Raw genomic sequence first — 20,607 nt, forward strand, 5'->3', positions numbered from 1 at the left:
TTAAATAATTTTTTTATTAATTATTTAAAAAAATAAAAAAAAATAGCTATTGGTCCGGTCCGGTCCGGTCCCTTTGAGCATTCGGTCCAGTCTACTCTAATCTGGAATGGACCGAAAATATTCGATCTATCACCGGACCGGACCATTTGCAGCCCTAGTTTTGATGGACCCATGAATCTGGTTCAGAACAATAACTAATGCTGCTATTGGTCCGGTCCGGTCTCTTTGAGTGTTCGGTCCGTTCCAGTCAAGAAAAATGATGGACTGAAAATATTCGGTCTATCACCAGACCGGACCATTTGTAGCCCTAGTTTTGATGGACCCATGAAGCTGGTTCAGAACAATAACTAATGCTGCTTGATTAATTAGAGGAAGGAAAGCAAGGCACTCTATCCAGATAGTGCCGAAAAAAGAGCACCAATTGTTCAAAGGAGGAAGAAATGCAGAAGAAACAATGAGATCCTGCGCACCTAAGCACGTATAGCACATATGGATCGTTCTGTATCAAGACCAAAACCAATTGAAAATAATTCATGATTGCCAACTCAAGGCAATAAAAATAGAGAAATGTTTAATTTACGAAGACATTACAATTTAACGTAGTTTGTTGCAGTACATCATATTTTAAAATCTTTTTTTATTTATTTAAAAAAGATAGATCTAACATATCACATTTAGCCATATCAATTTGTGAGCTTTACTTTCTAGTTTCTATAAAATCTCTTTGTGAACCGAACAATCCTCGTAAAAACATGATAGCAATCCTCATAATAATATGATCTGCAAACGAACAATAAATTTGGGGTCTTCAGTTCTCTAAAGTATGAACTCTGGCATTTGCCATTTCATTTCCCATGTAAAGTAGAGTTATGGAAGCTTGTATTTGAGCACACGTTAGTTTTTTGCAGACAGAAAACATGTAAGAGGAAAATAAGAGAGAACAAGAGTGAGGAGCAGAAAATAATCCAGAGAGGAAATCCAGGCAGAAAATATTTTCTGTCGATGCTTAATCGGCTCTACCTTACTAAATTTGAACAGTTCTCTCTTTGATACAGCTTTTCTAGTATGTGCCTAACATCCGCCACACTGTTTAGTAATCAACCATACTCTGACCTCAATTACCACATGCATAGTCGCATTCTCTCGTCCCTGATCTCCTGCACCACCTCGCATTACAAGAAGACCAATTGCTGAGAAATTTGACAATTACTTGTTGAAAAAACTAGCAAGTTCACCCTTCTCGTACATGGAAGTCAGAATATCGCAACCCCCAACTAATTCACCATTCACAAAGATCTGCGGAAATGTGGGCCAGTTACTATACTTCTTCAGAGTCTCCCTCAATCCATTATTATACTCTTCATCGAGCACGTCAACACTTTCATAATCAACTCCCTCGCTTTCAAGGATGCCAACCACCCTCTGCGAGAATCCACACATTGGTGCACTTCTGGAACCCTTGATAAAGGCCACCACCTTGTTTTCCTTTACCAACCTATCAATGAGTTCCTCCAGTGAGACCGTCAGCTGAACATGGCGGCCAGGAGTCAGCCGAAGATCAGGCTTCCTCTTTGGTGTCTGTCGGACCCAGGTGGTGTTCCCTGATTCATTACCTGGCGGGACCTTTCCAGTGGCTTTTATGTGTTCTTCCATCCATGATTTCCAAGCTTGGGTCAGAGCTGTTCTGTCAGGATCATCTACCACCCCGACCTACAATACAATTTTTTCTTAGAAAAAGGAGACACTATAGGAAGATATATTACTTTCATCATTATTGTGCAAAAGGAGACACTATTATCACAGGATATTGTTACCAAATGCAGCAAAAACACCAGGAGGTGTATCTCATCACATTTGCTTTTGTCTCCTTAGAGGGAAAAAATTATCAAAATCGAAGCTTGTGGATGGAGATGACATTTATCAAGTTATTAGTTTTAACTAAGGTTAGTGATTTTCTAGATATATGAAAATCTTAATAATAGGTGAAAACATTTATCGCTCTACTGGTTTGGGTGCCAACACACTCATAAGAATTCCTGGGATCTAATCCTAGCACACATGAATTTGGCAGGGGTTTACTGATATTTTAAGGTGGGTACATGATCGAAGACAGGCATTTGAATATTCAGCTTGGTCACTACAACCAGATCCTGCTTCAGTGGAGCTTAAGCATCATTGCAGATGAAACATTCTTTCTCAAGCTTGGTAATAGAAGAAGGTTCAACCCTAAGTATTAACAAATTGGCAAACCACTCAAATTCAATTATAGCCATAGTTCACAAGTAATTAGCTAATGTCATTCCAAGGCCTATAACGATTCAGAAACTTTTAACTACCATTATGTATTTTTTTTCATTGGCATTTGAAGCAGAGAATTTGAACAGCTCGCTTATACTCACTCACAACGCTATCATTTCAAGATGCCAAACTTTCTCCGTGCAACAAATTAGTGCAAATCATTTACAAGGCCATAAATCCGTCATACCTTGACTGAGCAGCAGAGTTCCGGCATCGATTTCTGGTGCACAGTAACGCTCGCCGCAATGTTCCGCGATATGCCAATGAACTGAAGCTCCTCGTTCTTGTCGTAGATGGCGTAAACGCCGGCATCGGAAGGAAAATTTCCGGAAAGTTCCTCGGATGCCGGAGGCACAGGGACAATTTCCGTTTCCAATAGTTTCTTATGAGCTAAAGCGATTGTTAAGGCGCGAGGTTTAGCTGCAGCGTTGGATTTCAGATAAACGGAGGAGACAGTGAGGCAGGGTTTAGGGTGTGAATAGAGTAAAAGGTTAGGGGCGTTTGGGGGAGAGCGAGGGGAGCGTAAAAGAAGAGAGGGGGAAGCGCGAACTAGAGATAGGTTGACTGTGGCGGTGGCCATAGAGGGAGAGTGAACGGAGAATCGCTGTGCAACCAGGGTGAGCTTATCGGATACAATCACTGTTTGCTTTCGGCCTTTTACGTCTTGTTGGTCGTTTATTGTTTCATCGGAGACCGCATAGGCTTCGTTTGCTTTTTAACTTTTCTCAACTCATCATTATAATTTATTTTAATTTCAATACAAAATATAATAAATAATTTAATTTTTTTAAATTTTAAAATAATAATAATATTAAAAACTAATATTCTAACAATATTTTATCATCTCAACTCAACTCACTTCAACATCTAAACACAACCTTAATTAGGTGCTAATAAATCTTCACAATTTTCTTACACTTTACATTTTATCTTTTTTTAATTATTATTTTTTTTTCTTTTATAAAATATTTATTATATAAATAATAAATAAAAAAATTAAAAAAAATTAAAAAAATAAACTCAAAAAAATTAAAAAAATATATTAAAAATTTAAAAATTTAAAAAAATATAAAATATAAAATATAGTAGAGATTGTATAGCAAAATCCGTTGGGTGTAGCTAATAGTATCCTAACCCATTTCCTAAATTCCAATCCGTCGCCTAGAGTTACATAAATTGTGGATTGGGTTTGATCTGAGTACTCGGAAGGAAAATGATTTATATATAATGTTTTATATAATTATATTTTAAATGAATAATATTTTTATAAAATATTTTATAAAAATAATATTATTATAAAATATATTATGTGTATATCACTGCTCATGATGTAGATAGTGCGTGAACAACATGATTTACACCTTTCAGAAATCTTAGGTAGTGGCTAGGCGTGGTAGATTGACGATTAGCAAGTGTGGTGGTTGGGCGCGCGCGCGTGACAATGAAGTGGGCCAATAGCAATAAGGTCTGTTTAGAAATATAATTATTTTTAAATATTCTCGAATTACTGTATTATTATTTATAAATTATTTATTATTATTTATAAATTATTCATAAACTATTTTAGTAATATTCAAGATATTCTAAAATATTCTCAATATCTAAAGCAACCTTAAATCTATCTTCAACCTACCAAAAAGAGAAATGAAAGGGGAAAATGGCTGTTAAGATATAAAAATTTATTTTTTATTTTAGTTTAACATTTTGGGATAAGTAGAGGTTCTGAGTTTGAATCCTGACTCTCTATTTTATTCTATTTAATTAAATATTCTACGTGTTGAGTCACCTATTAAGGAAGAGTATGGCATACACGTGAGGGAGAATATTAAAATATAAAAATAAATAATAAAAATCTATATTTTTCTATCAGTTTAAACTTTTAGAACAAGTGATGATTTCATAATAACATTTATATCTTGTTGCGAGGGAAGGGAATTAAGAAGACAAATGAGAAAGAGATGAATGGAATAAGGATATGAAGAGTTAAATTCAGGTGGTTTAGAGAGAGAGAGAGAAGCTCTCAAGTTAGCGAGAGAGAAATGTCTAATCTAGTTAGTCTTGTTTGTTTTCATAATTTATCTCAACTCATATAATATTATTATAAAATAAAAATTCAACTTTTTTAAATTAAAAAAATAATAATATAAAAAAATATATTCTAATAATATTTTATTTAACTTCTAACTTTAATCTCAAGTGAAAACAAATGAGGCTATTCTCAATTTATAAAACATAAAAGAGATATATTGGAAATCTTATAAAAATAAATTTCTTAAAATTTAAAGATTTTCCGTACGATAATGTTTATGCATAATTTGTACTCGGATCTCTGGAAAATATCCCTCACCTTGCTAACTGTATGGACCAACTTGTTCCCTATATGTTCACTGCTTATACAATAATATGTTGGAAAACAAGACCTAAAACTTGTATAATTTCCATTAACAAGATTTCTGGCCTATGGTCATTTTTTTTTTTATGTGGACAGTAAATAGCATTATGAAAACTGTTAGCACTCCTCCATCGGATATTATAAGGTGTAATTAATTAGGCAAAATCCATTTATCAAAGGGATCCACATCATGATGATCTCTGCATTACCTAGTTTTACTCGATGTGGATCTGCAAATTACGTACCTAGGACCATCATTCCGAGGAGATTCTTCTCATTGGGGTGCTTCTCCAACACGGTACTTCTTCTTGTTAATTAAGGATCTCCAGGTTGGCCCAATTTCAGCTGTCCGGTCTGCTGTTGTTAGCTAGGCCGATCGATCGTCGGCTGCAGCAGCAGCAACTTGTGTGGGTTGCCTTGTCCATTTCAAGCACGATTCATCTTGAAAAATCAAGGTCATTATATTGTGAATAGCTTTGATTTCTAAGCAATGATAACTTTTAAGGAGGAATATATAAATATATATATATATATATATAATATTATATACATACATGATTTGATTTATAAAATTTAAAATTTAAAATTTATTTTTTAAATTAAATTATATCATATACATAACGGATGTTACATAAAGATCTATTCATAACAAATATCTTATTGGTAATACTTAACTGCATTGACAATTCTGCAAAGCTTTTTTTCCCATCATAATCTCTGAAAGCTAGATGACCTTAAATGGCCCACCCCAAATAGGACTCAATGATTAGGAGTTAATGAAATAATTGCATTTAGTTAATGCACATGAGCTAGTGGAATTAATTGATCAAACCCCCCACAAAGTAAGACAGGCATATATGGCACTAATCCTTGATAATTTAGTGGGACACACTTCATCATCAAGACAATTCAAGATGTCTTAACAACTTCAAGGCTGTATGTTTCCATATAAAGAAAGTTGCAAAAAAAAAATTCTACAAAAGGTTCTCATCTTCAGTCTAATTTAGATCTCAAAAAGAAATTTTTACTTAATTAAAAGAGTAATGCTATATATAGTTTTGAAGTACATAGTATAATTGTTTTGAAAAAGGGTGATGTTGATTATTAAAAAATTCATTTTTTTCATGTGGATCATCTATTTACTCACTTTTTTTAAATGGATTACGCGACACTTGCGCACTTCACGATTGCAAATATCATTTCTTATCTAAAAAATACAATTTTAAAAAGTCTTGGAGGAGATTTGGATAATGAGTTGAGTTGATATGAGATGATTTGAGATGAAAGTTAAAAGTTAAAAATTGAATAAAATATTATTAGAATATTATTTTTTAATATTATTATTGTTTTGAGATTTGAAATAGTTGAATTATTTATTGTATTTTGTGTAAAAATTTATGAAAATTATAATAATAGAATGAAATGAAATGATTTTTGTATCCAAACCTAGCCTAAACACCTTCTCAAATCTCTCTAATTATACAAACTCCAATAGAAAACATATTTTAGAAAAACTTTATCTCAAAACCCCAAGGGGTTGGCCCAAGTGGGGAAAGCTTTGGTCTTGGGATATCACTACATTCAAGGTCCAATGTTCAACACATCATGACTGCAAACAATTTTGGGGCCACACCCCCTACTGAAAAGCTATTTAACAAATTTCGTATAGGGAAACTTTAGAGAGTACGGTGCATGGGATCAGAGTTTACTTTGCAAGGATGGATTCGAATGAGCCTTGGAGAGGTTTCTGACATATAAAAAAAAAATCTCAATTTTTCTATATGTTTTCACAAAATACAATAAAAAATATATCTCAAATTTTTTTTTTTTAAAAAAAAATTCTCAAATAATGAAATTTGAGCAAAACAATTTCTCTAAGAGAATCTCGAACCCCCTCCTCTTTTGGAGGATGGGGTGGTTTTCTCTTCCTTCTCTAGACGAGGGTTTGGATACCCTTTCCTTTTTTAGAGGTGTGGATGGTTTTTATCTTTTTTCTTTTTTTTTTTACAAAGAGTGACTATGAGAGTTTTTAAAAGTTAAGAAAATGTCTGTCGTAAAGAAATTTGTGTGCGGGAAAGCGTACAACAGATATTAATTAGTTTGGTTTGTATTCGGAGGTTTGCTCTGTATTGACTAGTCACAGCTATAACTTTTTTCATGGATGAAATGAAATCTATTTCCTATATATATATAAAATAATAAATAATAATAATAATAAAGAAATAAAAAAAAAAAAGGAACCTTATAAAAAAAAAAGGAACCTTAGGTAGAATGCCGATAAATTCAAATAAAACAAAAGGACCTAAAAATAATGAAAGACTGGAAAATCATCACGATTATTCAAGATATATCATCGATTCTCAAAACTTTCAAAGGGTTATAACAAAGTTCAAAAAATTCAACCATATCATAATCGACTTGCACTCAAGGTTATTTTGTATAGGGTAGCTGCTGGCTTGGCAACATGATACCCCTATACAAAATTTCTTTGAGTAAGGAGAGATATAATTATAGAGTGCATAAGTATTGTATAATTTTTTTGAAAAAAAATTGTAATTTATTTTTAAAATATTAATTTTTTTAATGTGAATCTTCTATTTATTTAATTTATTTAATAAAAATATGCAGTGTTTACTTATTCATTACTGCAAATATAATTTACGTTCCATTTTAACTTCTCTCATTTCTGGTGGAAATGATTCACCGCTATAATTAATATATATATATATTTATATATGTAATAATAACTTCGTAGCTTGTTTTATGAATCATCGTGATTAGGAAAAGAACACAAGCTATAAACCGACAGGGCGGTCAGGTTTCTGTTATCAGCTATATTGATAATTGATCTTTGTGAAGGAAATTTCTAAATCCTAATGGTCCCTAATCTGGGTCACTACCATTGATCCAAATTCCATAAACCAGCAGCAGGCTCCGTACTATTCCCTGATAAGACCCCTGGCCTTTCACAGTGACAACGAATTTTTTGAGGACAGGAGTCTTTATCACCTACTGTTATGGAAACAATACGGAACCTCACTATTAAGCATTACCATTTCCACTAGAAACTGATCGATCTGTGATTGGAAATCCAAAGATACCCAATTCTCACCTAATATTAATTCTAAAAGGTCAACAAAATGGCATTAGTATAGTGGTTGGACCATCAAGTAATCTTCCAATATAAAGACAATGCAAGGAGCCCAAGATGTTAGCCTTTCAACTTAATTGCTAACCTCCATTTATATTTTGAAATAGGTAATAACGCCCAACCATACATGGCTTTAGCTTTACTCCTACTCAAAAACCCCATACATAAAATGGCCACCTCAGAAACCACTACTGTCAAAGTCCTCATCATTTTGTTGCATAAATTCCCCCACTCTTTTTTTCCACCATTAAGCTAATTCTGAGATCTTCACTCACGATCATCTCCTCCAATGAGTTTACCAGCTTCTACTTCATCAGGCACAATGAAACCTTCCAGAGGAAGGCCACCTCTTCCCGTCATTATTATTATAGTTTGTGTTGTTGCCTTCATGGCTCTCCTCTATACAGAAACCAGTACTTTTCTTTCTCACAGCTCCATTTTCAGGCTCAAAACCTGTACCAGAAAAAACTCTGTTAGAAAATCAAGTAAGTGTAAGCGCTGCAACTTTGTTGTTTTTTTCCCCCTTTAATTAGTGATGTTTCCCAGCTTGTCTATCGTTATTGGTTATAACGTTGCACCGTCATTTTCCATGATCAGATGATAGAGCTGCAGAGAATCATGAGATGTATAGCTCCTTTGTAGATGATAGGTTTGAGTTTGACCCGGAGGAATGCAATGTCGCTAGTGGAAAGTGGGTTTTTAACAGTTCTATAAAGCCCTTATACTCAGACATGTCATGCCCGTATCTCGATAGACAAGTTTCTTGCGTCAAGAATGGACGCCCGGATTCTGATTACCGCCACTGGGAATGGCAGCCGGAAGATTGTACCTTGCCTAGGTTGATGATCATAACATGATCAACAGTTTAATATTATTTCTGTGTACAAAAGTACTCTCACACGTACTGATCATTACATGATACTTGGGCTGCTTTATTATATATGTAGGTTTAATCCAGAAGTGGCTCTTAAGAAACTGCGAGGAAAGAGGCTACTGTTTGTGGGAGATTCGCTGCAACGAGGTCAATGGCAATCTTTCGTATGTATGGTTGAATCCATTATACCAGAGGACCAGAAGTTCTTGAGACGGGGCCGCTCTCATACAGTCTTCAAAGCTAAGGTACGTAAAAGAGATTTTGATTGAACAATTAAATTATTCCTCTGAATTAGAGTATGTGCTAAGAAAAGCTAGCTAATATTTTCACCCATTTATATTATATCCTTCAGGAATATAATGCAAGTATCGAATTTTATTGGGCCCCATTTCTTGTCGAGTCCAATTCCGATATCCACATTATAGTAGATCCAAAGAAGAGAATACTGAAAGTGGATTCTGTTTCAAAGCATGCCGAAAACTGGTTAGATGTGGATATACTTGTGTTCAATACTTATGTTTGGTGGATGAGTGGTCCTAGACTCAAAACACTGTAAGTTTTCTTGGAACCTAGCTAGCTGTTTCATTGAGAAAGCAAAATGTCTAGCATGAACGTTATTATTGTTGCATGCGCAGTTCATGTATTATCGGTTGATTTCGGTTTAATGTCTAATTGAGCGCAGATGGGGATCTTTTGCAAACGGGGAAGAAGGGTTTGAAGAGTTGGATACACCAGTTGCTTACAAAATAGGTTTGAAGACGTGGGCCAACTGGGTTGACTCAACAATCAATCCCAATAAGACACGTGTCTTCTTCACTACCATGTCCCCCACACACACAAGGTCTCTCTCTCTCTCTCTCTCTCTCTCTCTGAGTCATTTTTAAGGTTTTTTTTTCCCGATGGAATTTTTAAGGTTTTAGGTACACTTGAAACAAACTCCAGTTAGGATATAATTAAAGAAAAGGACTAATTTTAGTTCATTGACACTTCCATCGGAACTTAAACATCTTGCACCAACTCAAGCCCTGTTGACCACTTGCAATATGTCTCGTCTGCACCTACTACAGCATTTTCAGAACAAACTTCGATTTGAAGAATACATACTCTCTCTCTCTCTCTCTATATATATATATATATATTATAATAAGTCATGTATAGATAAAACGATGCATGTTCTTCTTGCTAATGATGCATGGTAGTGATTTCCAAAGTCGAATATCTTCTCTGCAGAAGCGAAGACTGGAACAGCACAGGTGGATTATTGAAATGTTTCAACGACACAAAGCCAGTGATGAAAAAGAAGCACTGGGGAACTGGTTCGGACAAGCGAATGATGAGCGTGGTAGCAAGTGTAGTGAGGAAAATGAAAGTTCCAGTAACAGTCATCAACATAACACAAATCTCAGAGTACCGAGTGGATGCTCACACATCTGTTTACACAGAGACGGGGGGAAAAGTTCTAACTGATGAGCAGAAAGCTGACCCACTTCACCATGCAGATTGCATACACTGGTGTTTGCCAGGTGTCCCAGATACTTGGAATCAAATCTTTTTGGCACATTTGTAGCAAGAAACAAGTCCACACGGATCGATCCTTGCGCACGTTTGTGTCACAAACAAGACATCAATTATACATACCTTTTGTTTTGTTTTTTGTTTCTTCATTTTTTTTTTTTTGTTTTTTTTGTCTGTCTATATCCTTTGATTTTGTTTGCATGGTATCATATATAACAAACTAGCATTCATTCACGAAATTTGATCTTCATGTCTCTGGCCGTAAAAACCCAATCCACGGACTTAATTACCTAAAAAGAGCGTCATGATCATTGTTAGTAATATGACATGGGACGCGATTTTCATTGCCGTGAATATGTAGGCACCAATATTGCAGTTCTATAATTTCATTGCAACGTTGCCATCACATTAATTAATTTAGTGATCTAAGCTTTAAGAATATATATATACTTGATGATATATATGATACATCTTATGTCCTATATATCCTCTAAAATCACTATAAGAAAACTGTTTATTTACTATCAGTTAATTCTAGTGAAATGACTATTTATAACTAAAATTAATTACAAATAATCTTTTGTTTGTAATAAATTGATCATAAAAACTTATTTTTCTTGTAGTGAACTTAAAATATTAAGTAAATTGTCATATATATATATATATATATGTATATACGTACCTTCCTTTTATTTTAACCTTTTATTTTAATGGTAGTTGCCATGTATAAGTTGTACAAGTATTATTAATGTTTGTTTAATGAAAAATGATATAGCCACCCACCAATGAATTCCACCGATAAAAACTATCGAAATGTGTGTGTTTTTTTTAATATTTGCATTTATTTTTTAGTGTTGTATTTTTTATTTTTCTGTATTTAAAAAAAAAAACATACAAAAAATGAAAATAAATCTCGAACACTCTCTCTACAAAAGTTCGGTAGTGTACTAGTGTTTGTCGGGACTCGGGAGGAAGTAGCGCCCTTATTTAATTGTTTCAAATTTGGGCCGGTGGGCCTTAGCTCTTGGGCTACAAGTCCCCAAATTCCAACTTCTGCTACCCTTAAAGACGCGCCTATATAATGCGGGTTTCGTTTCCAACCGCTCTAATCAATCTCCTGCCTTGTCCGAGAAGATACAGCTTCTTCCGAGTCTTCTCCGTCGCTTCGCCAAGGTTTCTCAGGTGAAAACCGATTAACGTGTACTGTACACTACTTAGGGTTTCCAACTCTGGCTTCGGTTTTTCAATACGTGTTTATTAAAATACGATTAATTTGTTTCATCTCTTCAATTTCTGCAATCGAAGTTATTGCTGATTTTTAGGGTTTGGTATTTGAAAGATTAATGAATTTCGGATATCTACCGATGTCTAATGTTTAAGTGCCTTTTTCTTGGGCTTGTTTGGTTGCTACAAGAATGAAAAAGTTAAGAGTTTTGTTAAATATTGTACATCTTTGTGTTGACTGGTTTGGTATTTTTGTGTGCTCGATTTTATTTTATTTATTTTTCATTTTCTTGCTGGAAGATACTTTCATGGCGGGGGGCAATTTCATGCACAGAGTTATGTCTTACCTCGTGAACGAGCTTGTCGTTAATAGCCTTGCCAACAGGTACCTTGCACACCTGCCACATAATCTGCCTTGGGTGCTCGTGTTCTGGTGTTCTGTTTGATATGTATAACATGATGATATTATAAAACAGAAGCTTCTTTCTCTAGTCACCGTGACTAAACTTTTATTGATTGGCTATAATTGTAAAACACAAACGGATCTGTGGAAGCATTGGTTTATACATTCCTCTTAGGCTCGACTTTAGGAATAATCTTTTTCGCTCTCTTTTTTGGGGAACCGCCTAAAGTTCCAACTAAAGATCAGGGGAGGGACGACAAAATCAAGCTATGGTGGATTTTTCGAATTTCATTTTTGAGGTAGGTTTGATGGACCTACCGTTAAGGGGAGGAGATTACACTTGGTCTAGCAATCAAACTTGGTCAAGACTGGACAGATTTCTCATTTCTCCTTCATGGGAGATACATTTTCCAGAAGTAAGTCAGACTAGACTTCCAAGGTTATGCTCTGATCATTTTCCTATATTGTTAGACTGCGGTGGGGTGCAAGGGGGTAGAAGGACATTCAAGTTTGAGAATATGTGGTTAAAGATGGAGGGTTTTGTGGAATTAGTCAAGCAATGGTGGAATTCATATCTTATTGAAGGTAATCCGAGTTATGTATTGGCTGGAAAGTTGAAAGCATTGAAGAAGGATCTAAAGTCTTGGAATGAACAGGTAGTTGGTAATGTAAGCTTGCAAAAGAAGAGTTTATTCCAGGAGCTACAAGGCTTGGAAGAAGTAAGGGATGAAAATAACAGAAAAGTTCAAGTGGTAGCTGATTTAGAAAGATTGACTTTAATGGAGGAGATTTCTTGGAGACAAAAGTCAAGGGCTTTGTGGCTTCGTGAGGGGGATAAAAGCACAAAGTTCTTTCACCGTATTGCCAATGCTCATAGGAGGTTTAACTCTATTGAGTCTTTGAACATAGATGGAAATGCTTCCTCAGATCAGGCGGAGATAAAGGAGCATGTGGTTGGGCATTTTGAACATTTGTTGTCAGAACCTCATTCGTGGAGGCCTTCAGTAGACGGACTAGCCTTTGAGGTCATCGATCAAAATAGTATGGCTTGGGTGGAGAGACCATTCGAAGAGGAAGAGGTACATCAAGTAATTAAGAAGATGAATAAAGACAAAGCTCCAGGCCCAGATGGTTTCACTATGGCTTTTTTTCAGAAATGTTGGGAGGTGGTGCGTGAGGATGTAATGCTGGTTTTCCAGGAATTCTTCACTTTTAGTAGATTTGAGAAAAGCTTAAATGCCACATTCATTGCATTAGTCCCTAAAAAGGCAGGTGCAAGAGAGGTACAAGATTTCAGACCGATTAGTCTCGTGGGCAGCGTGTATAAGATACTAGCCAAAGTGCTGGCCAATAGGATGAGCATGGTCATGGAGAAGATTATCTCCAAGTCCCAAAATGCCTTTGTGAGAGGGAGGCAAATTTTGGACTCGGTTCTTATAGCTAATGAATGTTTGGATAGTAGGATCAAGTCGGGAACTCCAGGTATTTTATGCAAACTTGATATGGAGAAGGCCTATGATCATGTTAATTGGGATTTTCTGATATATATGCTGAGTAGATGCGGGTTCGGGGAAAAATGGAGGAAGTGGATGAAGTATTGTGTGTCAACGGCTCGTTTCTCGGTTTTGGTTAATGGTGATCCAGTGGGCTTTTTTAATAGCTCACGGGGTCTAAGACAAGGTGACCCACTATCACCCCTTTTATTTGTCTTAGTAATGGAGGCTCTAAGTCGCATGGTAATAGCGGCAGTAGAAGGGGGATTCTTTTCAGGGTTCTCGGTGGGAGATATTCATGGCTCAACCATTATTTCTCACCTTTTGTTTGCAGATGACACTTTGTTATTTTGTGAGGCAAATGCAGGACATATCAAATCTTTGAAGGCCATTTTACTTTGTTTTGAAGCGGTATCTGGTTTGAAGATTAATTTGGCCAAGACGGAGATGGTTGCCGTTGGCAATGTTAGCAATATTAGAGGGTTGGCGAATATTTTGGGTTGTGGGGTTTCCTTATTGCCGTTGAAGTACCTTGGACTCCCATTGGGGGCTTCTTTCAAAGCTAAAAGTATTTGGGAGGTGGTGCTGGAAAAATTTGAGCGTAGGTTGGCCGGGTGGAAGAGGCTATATCTTTCTAAAGGGGGGAAAATCACACTCATCAAGAGTACCTTATCCAATCTCCCCACATATTACTTATCTTTATTTCCCCTACCCGCTAGTATTGCTTCTAGAATAGAGAAGATCCAACGTGATTTTTTGTGGAGTGGGCTAGGAGAGGAGTTTAAGTTTCACTTAGTAGGATGGGATCAGGTATGCTCTCCTTTGAGAGATGGTGGATTGGGGGTTCGAAATGTGAGGGCGTTCAATAAGGCACTATTAGGTAAATGGTTGTGGCGTTACAACCATGAGAGGGGAACTTTATGGAAAGGGGTGGTTGATATGAAGTATGGTAGGGAAAGGGGGGGTTGGTGCTCTAAAGAAGGGAGGGGGACGTATGGTGTGGGGCTATGGAAGTATATACGAAAAGGTTGGTGCTCCTTTGTTAGTAATACTCGGCTACGTTTGGGAGATGGTAGTAGGATTAATTTCTGGCAAGATGTGTGGTTGAGAGACACGGCCTTGAAGGATGCTTATCCTATGATTTTTAGAATTGCACGGGAAAAGGAAGCTATGGTGGCAGATTTGCGGGTTATTAATCAAGGTTCACAGGAGTGGAACATCAGCCTTACTCGAGATGCACATGACTGGGAAGTGACGGTGCTGATGGAATTTCTGAATTTGCTGTACAACATCCCTGTTGCTGTCACAATGGAAGATATGATGGAATGGCGACATTCTAGAAAAGGGAAATTCTCAGTATGCTCTTTTTATGACTCTATTACTATGCATCAAAGGGACAATTTTCCTTGGAAGAATATATGGAGGACTAAAGCACCTACAAAGGCTGCATTTTTTGTCTGGACGGCAGCTCTAGGGAAGATCTTGACCATTGAGAATCTTAGAAGACGCGGCCTTATTATTACGAACTGGTGTTGTTTGTGCAGAAATAGTGGTGAATCGGTGGACCATTTACTACTACATTGTGAGTTTGCCCAAGATATTTGGACTTATTTTCTTAGTAGAATGGGTATAGCATGGGTGATGCCGGGTAGGGTGGTTGATTTGTTAGCAAGCTGGAGAGGGATCACAGGGACACTACAGATTGCAGCCGTGTGGAAGATGGTTCCTATATGTATTTTCTGGTGTATTTGGAATGAAAGAAACGAGAGACTCTTTGAGGACCATGAACGTTCCTTGGAAGAGTTTAGGAATTTTTTCTGGAAGACTTTGTTTTTGTGGGCCATTGCTATTGATTGGAATGGTCGCAGCTTCCATGATTTCCTTGTAACTGTTCCTAGTGCTTAAATAGGTGTAATCACATGTATACTTCTAGTGTACTTGGGCTATGCCTACTTTTATTAATGAAATAACTTATTACTTATCAAAAAAAAAAATATGAAATGATTTTTTATTATCTCTATCTCAATTGAGTTATTTGAGCCTCCCAATATTGGGAGATATCCAAAAAAATTTATTATCTCTATCTCAAGGAAATTTTTTATTATCTCTATCTCAATTCAACTAGTGTTCGCTTGAAGTGAAAGAATCTCAAATTTCCTTAATGCGATCTAGTCTGCGCCCCATAACATTTTTTTCTGCAGCTTACAAAGTTTGAGGAATTTTTTCTATATCTTGATTGTTTATATTTGCTTTCGTTTGACCATTTGGCTGTGTCAATAATTGTCTGAACATTTAAAAAAAGAGGTTCATAGTTGATTGAATAAGGAGTATAAGTTATATGAAGTTTCACTGATAAAAAAGGTTATATGAAGTTTCATGACTAAAGCTTCTCTAGTAATCCATTTGGATTGGACATGAGGGACGAACCCCTATTTACTTTTTTTGGTTTTTTTTTGAGGGGGGGGATATGGGAGGGGGCATGCAACAAAAATATAAAATATGCATGTGTTTACCTTCTTGACATTTGAGCCGTTGTACAGAATGTCAACATGACAAACATTAGCACGCAGATGAAGTTGAACATTCTCATAGTAATTTGTCTCACAACCGGCTTAGAGTATTGTTTATCTCGAAAAAATCTCAGTACGTTTCTTTCTCTATAACATAAACATTCAAAATTGTCTGATTACCTTTTTGTAGGTTTTTATCATTATTGAAGATGATTGCAACAATTGAGAACTTTATTTTCCTTTTATCTTGCATAATTATTGTCTCCTTGAATGACTGTTTAATTGGACTTAATACCTTAGATGAATTGCTTAATATAATGTTTTGTTGTGGTTTATCAGTCCTGCATTCCAGAGATTTGCCGTGAGAACATCCAAGAGGATTGAGGAGGTTTCAAGTAAGGGTAAGTTTACGTTCTTTCCAGTCCTTGTAATTTCTGTCTTCTCGTTTGGGCAATTTGTTAGTAATTGTGCAGTTGTTTGTTCATGCAGCTGCACAGAAGAAACAAGAACTTGCTGAGCGTGTTAAAGATCTCTCTAAGGATTTTGAGGTTGGATTCTATGTCGTGTAATTTGAATATCATTCATTCGTTTATTATTTTAGAGCTTATAGCAATACATGTTGGATTTGGTTGCAGTCTTTCAAAAATCAGTGATCCGCAATGGTGGACATGGTATTGCGAGTTTCCGACAACCATATGTATATGATTTTTCCTAGATTCTTCTTCCTCCTTTGTGAATGACGAAAATGAGTTTTGTAATTTTAGATTGCGGACGTGTAATATTATCCTAATGAAAACAATGGGCTAAGAGCCTCCTAAAATAAACTTCTGTTTCAAATTGACTATATGTAGGGAGGTTTGGATGGTGGGTTAAGAAAAAAGTTGAAAGTTTTTAATGAGTAGATGAGATGAGTTGGGAGACTTTTGAATCCAATCGTGGCTACACGATGGTTTGAAATATCCTTCAAGAAAGGAGCGTGTTTTTCTTTTTGGTACGATATTTGCGAGAAAAAAAAAAAAGGTTTGAATTGTAAATGTATACAAGACATGAAGGGAAGGGGAAGCGGGGAAAATAGAAAGGCAGACGACCGTTTCTGAAGAAAATGTGTAAATACAAGACATGATGAATTGTAAATATTTTTCGAAGAAAATTTATTGATTATTTTGTCAGGAGGTTTAAAGATATTTTCTTTCTCGAATAAAAAAAGAAAGAAAAGTTCTGAAAATATATTTCGGTGGTTAGAGCATGCCAAGTTCAAGTTTAAATTTTACATTTTTTTGTATTAAAATTCTTACATTGGACTAGCCAAAGGAATAATCTCTTAGCTCTGAACTATAGTAAATTCCTCTCCCTGGCTATACTTGACGAGCAACTGTAGAAGGTTCAAATCTTTATTTTATTCTTTCTGTCCAACTGTTCTTCTCTTTTTCCCTCGTATTCTGTTCTCTCTTCGCACTGAAGATTGGAAAGTTGGAAACTCTCCCTCTTCTCTCCCTCTTCGCTCCCTCTTGTCCTGTTCTCTTGGAAATTTCTTGAATCCTTGATTTTCTTAGTTCATGTTGTCCAAGATTCTTAATATTTCTTGAGTCCCCACCCCCTTTAAGACAGAGACAGTGAGCTCTTTTGACTTTGACTTTGATGTTTGAAGGAAACTTAGAGGTTAAAGTGAAGCTTGGAGGAGATGTACAATTGCAGGTTCATTTTTATATAGCCGTGTTGTTTTTGTAAAGAAATCATTTTTATCTCTTTGTTCCTCGACTCTGCGACATAGATATGAGGAGTTTGGGAAATTCTAAATCCTTTGCAAAACAAATCTTTCTTCAACTTTCGCTTTTCACAGATCAACAGGTCTCTCTCTCTCTCTCTCTCTCTCTCTCTTTCTCTCTCTCTCTCTCCTGCTTTTGTTCTTTATTAGACTTTTTTATTTGAATCTCAAAATTATGTGACAACCATATCTTTCCTGGACTTTTTTGGTAAAATATGTTTTTGCTTATTCAATCTGTTATCTATGATATATATTGCAGTTTTGGTTATTCAATTTGTACGTATAGCTGACATCTACGTATGGTTTTTTTTTTTATTTGATGAATTTTAGAAGCCCCTAATCTGTACAAAGATTTTTTTTTTTTTTTTTTATGTAAGAAAATTAATTCATTGAGTTATGGCTAGTCTTTTAATCTTGAGGCTCTAGTCATGATAATTTTGGTTTTGATGTCCTGTTTGGCTGCTGAGAAGGTGGAAGAGAATGAAAATAAAATTTTGTTTTTTTATTTGTAAAAATAAAATTTCTTCTTCTGGTACGTTACCTAAAAATTTTCGGTGTATTGATGGTGTGAGGCCATTAGGTAAATAGTTTGGATGATAGGTGATTAGACGGTGTGAGGCCATTTCCTATGGTTGTTCCAGTATTTGTTTTCCTTGCTTTCTTGAACTTCAAATGTGCAAAGCTTGTAAAGCCATCAAATTACGTCGTTCTTTTTTCAAGAACAACCAAAAATCTCCTTTCGAACCATCATCTTTCATTTGATCACAAATAATAAATTAAAATTAGAAAAAAAATAAAAGCCCGCACATTGTGCGGGTTATAGGGTAGAATAAATAATTTGCGTGTTTAGATTATTTTTTATGTATATTATGCAACTAAACAGAGCAGGAACTTCATTGCACTAACTCTTAGAAAATTAATTTGTTCCACTATGGCTCTTATTTGATTGTTTAATCAGCTAATGCTATTAATCATATGCTATTTTTTACCTTTTATTATGGTGTTAGAACACGTTTTTTATAAATTGAGTCATAAATGACTATTCTAATGTGAAGTGCTGTGCTTTTAAAGGAATATTCTCACGAGTCTTTAGGTGGATTGATATCATGCAGATGACTTTTTCTATTCGTAGTTTTGGTTTATAGTGTTTGTGAGAAAAGGCAAAGAAAAAATACAAAGAAAGTATTTGGTGAACACTAGAAACCCAAAATTTTAGACATTGCTGAATTACTTTGTAAACTGTTTTTGGATTGTGATGTATATGATTTAGTAATAAATGCCAGCCTTATGATGTTTCAAGCCACTGGGCTCTTTTTCTGCTTGTTTGTCTACCTCTCATGTGAACACACCTAGATATAGAGCACATGCATACCAGATCAAGAATAAAATGTTTTTGCTATTCTTCTTTGCAAAACAGAAGACATGCATACCGGTTTATCTTCTTTGCATACCAGATTAGTAAAACAGAACAACAAGTTTATCTTCTTTGTGATGACTTTTATTTCTTTGCTATTTTTCTGCATATTTGTGGACTGTTTGTCTACTGAAAATTTGTTAAAATTTTGAGGAATTTGTTAGAATCTAAAAACTGTGTTGAGTTTTATTGCTTTTATTTTTCTTGTTCTGACTTCTGTCCAAAGATGATAATGATTCTATATGTAGTGACATATAGGTTTTTTTTTTTTTTTTTTTTTTATCATAATTCAAGTTGATTTAAACATTCCATTGGAGACTGCTAGATTTACATGTGGTTTTACATGTCAGTTTGAGGCAGGCAGATATAACATCTATATATTGGCAACATTTTGCTGCTTTGTTTGATTTTAAGATGTTGAGGATATGAATGTTGGACTGTAGACTGTGTTGGTGCCTAAAAGGAATGTATTGGTATTTATTTGTGGACTGTGTTGCTCATTACTAATATTCATTTTATATATGTTGGACTATGGACTGTGTTGAGGATACCAATGTTGGACTGTGGACTGTGTTGGTACCGTGTGGACTGTGTTGGTATTTATTTGTGGACTGTGTTGCTCAACACAACTAATTCATTTTATATATGTTGGACTGTGAACTGTGTTGAGGATACTAATATTTGTTAACAAATAAATATTTATTTGTTAATGTTTATTCAATACTAATGACAAGATTTTTTTATTTATTCTACTTATTTATGTGTATTTGTAAAATATAAAAAAAAATTGTCAAATATTATTAAAATATATAATATTATATTTTTATTTTTATTTTAAGATGGTTAGTCCAACGTGAACTCATCTAGTTAAAAGTTGACGGTATAGTCAAAAGTTAAAATTTTAGCAAAATTTTAGACTAGTCATTGCCAATGCTCTTAGTTGGTATGTGAATTGTAACATTGATACATTAATTGTATTACTTAATGAGAAATGATATTTGTAGTCATAAATGTATAAATATCGTACAATCTCTTTAAAAAAAATGAGTAAATATAGGTCTTATATATAAAAAATAATAATAATTTTTTAATAATAGATCTAATTTTTTTTAAAATGATTATGTAGTTCTTGTAGACTCTACGTATTAATTCTCGAGAGAAATAGAGATGTCCGAGATGATTCGGGTCTGGACAATGAGCTAGGTGGAGAAAAGCGGAGAGGGCAACTTGAAGCCAGAACCAAATAGATTCTATGGCAATTACAACAGTACTGACGAGTGACAGAGATGGGGGTGCAAGAACAAGCGATAAAGGTTTAAAAACCTAGTTAAGGGATTCTGATAGGGTTAACATTAGAGATGAAAAAAACAAAAAAACGGTTGAACCAACCGAACAGTGGTAACCGGTTCAGTTTGGATTTGGTCCCGATTCTCATGTTTTGAAAATTAATTTGGACCAAACGGGATTGAAATATATATTTTAATTTTTTGTGTTATATATAAAATATAAAAATTTAAACACGTATCACATAAGGCAAATTTATAATTCTAACAAGAAAAATGAAATCT

At 35.0% G+C, this 20,607-nt stretch overlaps 3 protein-coding genes across 3 annotated transcripts; 2 read left to right on the top strand and 1 right to left on the bottom strand.

The window, feature by feature from the left end:
* Positions 1 to 961: 961 nt before the first annotated feature.
* On the bottom strand, positions 962 to 2,993 carry LOC108994949 (bifunctional monothiol glutaredoxin-S16, chloroplastic). Its single transcript, XM_018970389.2, has 2 exons — positions 2,486 to 2,993; positions 962 to 1,710 (listed from the first exon to the last, which is right to left on the bottom strand). The coding sequence occupies exons 1-2, from the start codon at positions 2,876 to 2,878 to the stop codon at positions 1,207 to 1,209; spliced, it is 897 nt and encodes a 298-aa protein (XP_018825934.1). The 5' UTR covers positions 2,879 to 2,993; the 3' UTR covers positions 962 to 1,206.
* Positions 2,994 to 8,034: 5,041 nt separating this feature from the next.
* LOC108994854 (protein trichome birefringence-like 3) lies at positions 8,035 to 10,366 on the top strand. The gene is made up of 6 exons (XM_018970249.2): positions 8,035 to 8,326; positions 8,439 to 8,679; positions 8,789 to 8,960; positions 9,068 to 9,267; positions 9,398 to 9,556; positions 9,946 to 10,366. Exons 1-6 carry the CDS (start codon positions 8,131 to 8,133, stop codon positions 10,280 to 10,282), a joined length of 1,305 nt encoding a protein of 434 aa, XP_018825794.1. The 5' UTR covers positions 8,035 to 8,130; the 3' UTR covers positions 10,283 to 10,366.
* Positions 10,367 to 11,328: 962 nt separating this feature from the next.
* LOC118347953 lies at positions 11,329 to 16,761 on the top strand. Its single transcript, XM_035688547.1, has 5 exons — positions 11,329 to 11,412; positions 11,755 to 11,839; positions 16,200 to 16,261; positions 16,350 to 16,408; positions 16,496 to 16,761. The coding sequence occupies exons 2-5, from the start codon at positions 11,763 to 11,765 to the stop codon at positions 16,511 to 16,513; spliced, it is 216 nt and encodes a 71-aa protein (XP_035544440.1). The 5' UTR covers positions 11,329 to 11,412; positions 11,755 to 11,762; the 3' UTR covers positions 16,514 to 16,761.
* Positions 16,762 to 20,607: the final 3,846 nt, after the last annotated feature.

Source organism: Juglans regia, chromosome 3, assembly GCF_001411555.2.
Source record: "Juglans regia cultivar Chandler chromosome 3, Walnut 2.0, whole genome shotgun sequence".
NCBI classification, from domain to species: domain Eukaryota; kingdom Viridiplantae; phylum Streptophyta; class Magnoliopsida; order Fagales; family Juglandaceae; genus Juglans; species Juglans regia.

Coding starts and splice junctions, on each gene's coding strand:
- LOC108994949 (XM_018970389.2), bottom strand. CDS start 2,878: ATGGCCACCGCCACAGTCAACCTATCTCTAGTTCGCGCTTCCCCCTCT. Junction 1,711..2,485: donor AACTCTGCTGCTCAGTCAAG/GTATGACGGATT, acceptor ATTGTATTGTAG/GTCGGGGTGGTAGATGATCC.
- LOC108994854 (XM_018970249.2), top strand. CDS start 8,131: ATGAGTTTACCAGCTTCTACTTCATCAGGCACAATGAAACCTTCCAGA. Junction 8,327..8,438: donor AAACTCTGTTAGAAAATCAA/GTAAGTGTAAGC, acceptor TTCCATGATCAG/ATGATAGAGCTGCAGAGAAT. Junction 8,961..9,067: donor ATACAGTCTTCAAAGCTAAG/GTACGTAAAAGA, acceptor TATATCCTTCAG/GAATATAATGCAAGTATCGA.
- LOC118347953 (XM_035688547.1), top strand. CDS start 11,763: ATGGCGGGGGGCAATTTCATGCACAGAGTTATGTCTTACCTCGTGAAC. Junction 11,840..16,199: donor GTTAATAGCCTTGCCAACAG/GTACCTTGCACA, acceptor GTGGTTTATCAG/TCCTGCATTCCAGAGATTTG. Junction 16,262..16,349: donor TGAGGAGGTTTCAAGTAAGG/GTAAGTTTACGT, acceptor TTGTTCATGCAG/CTGCACAGAAGAAACAAGAA.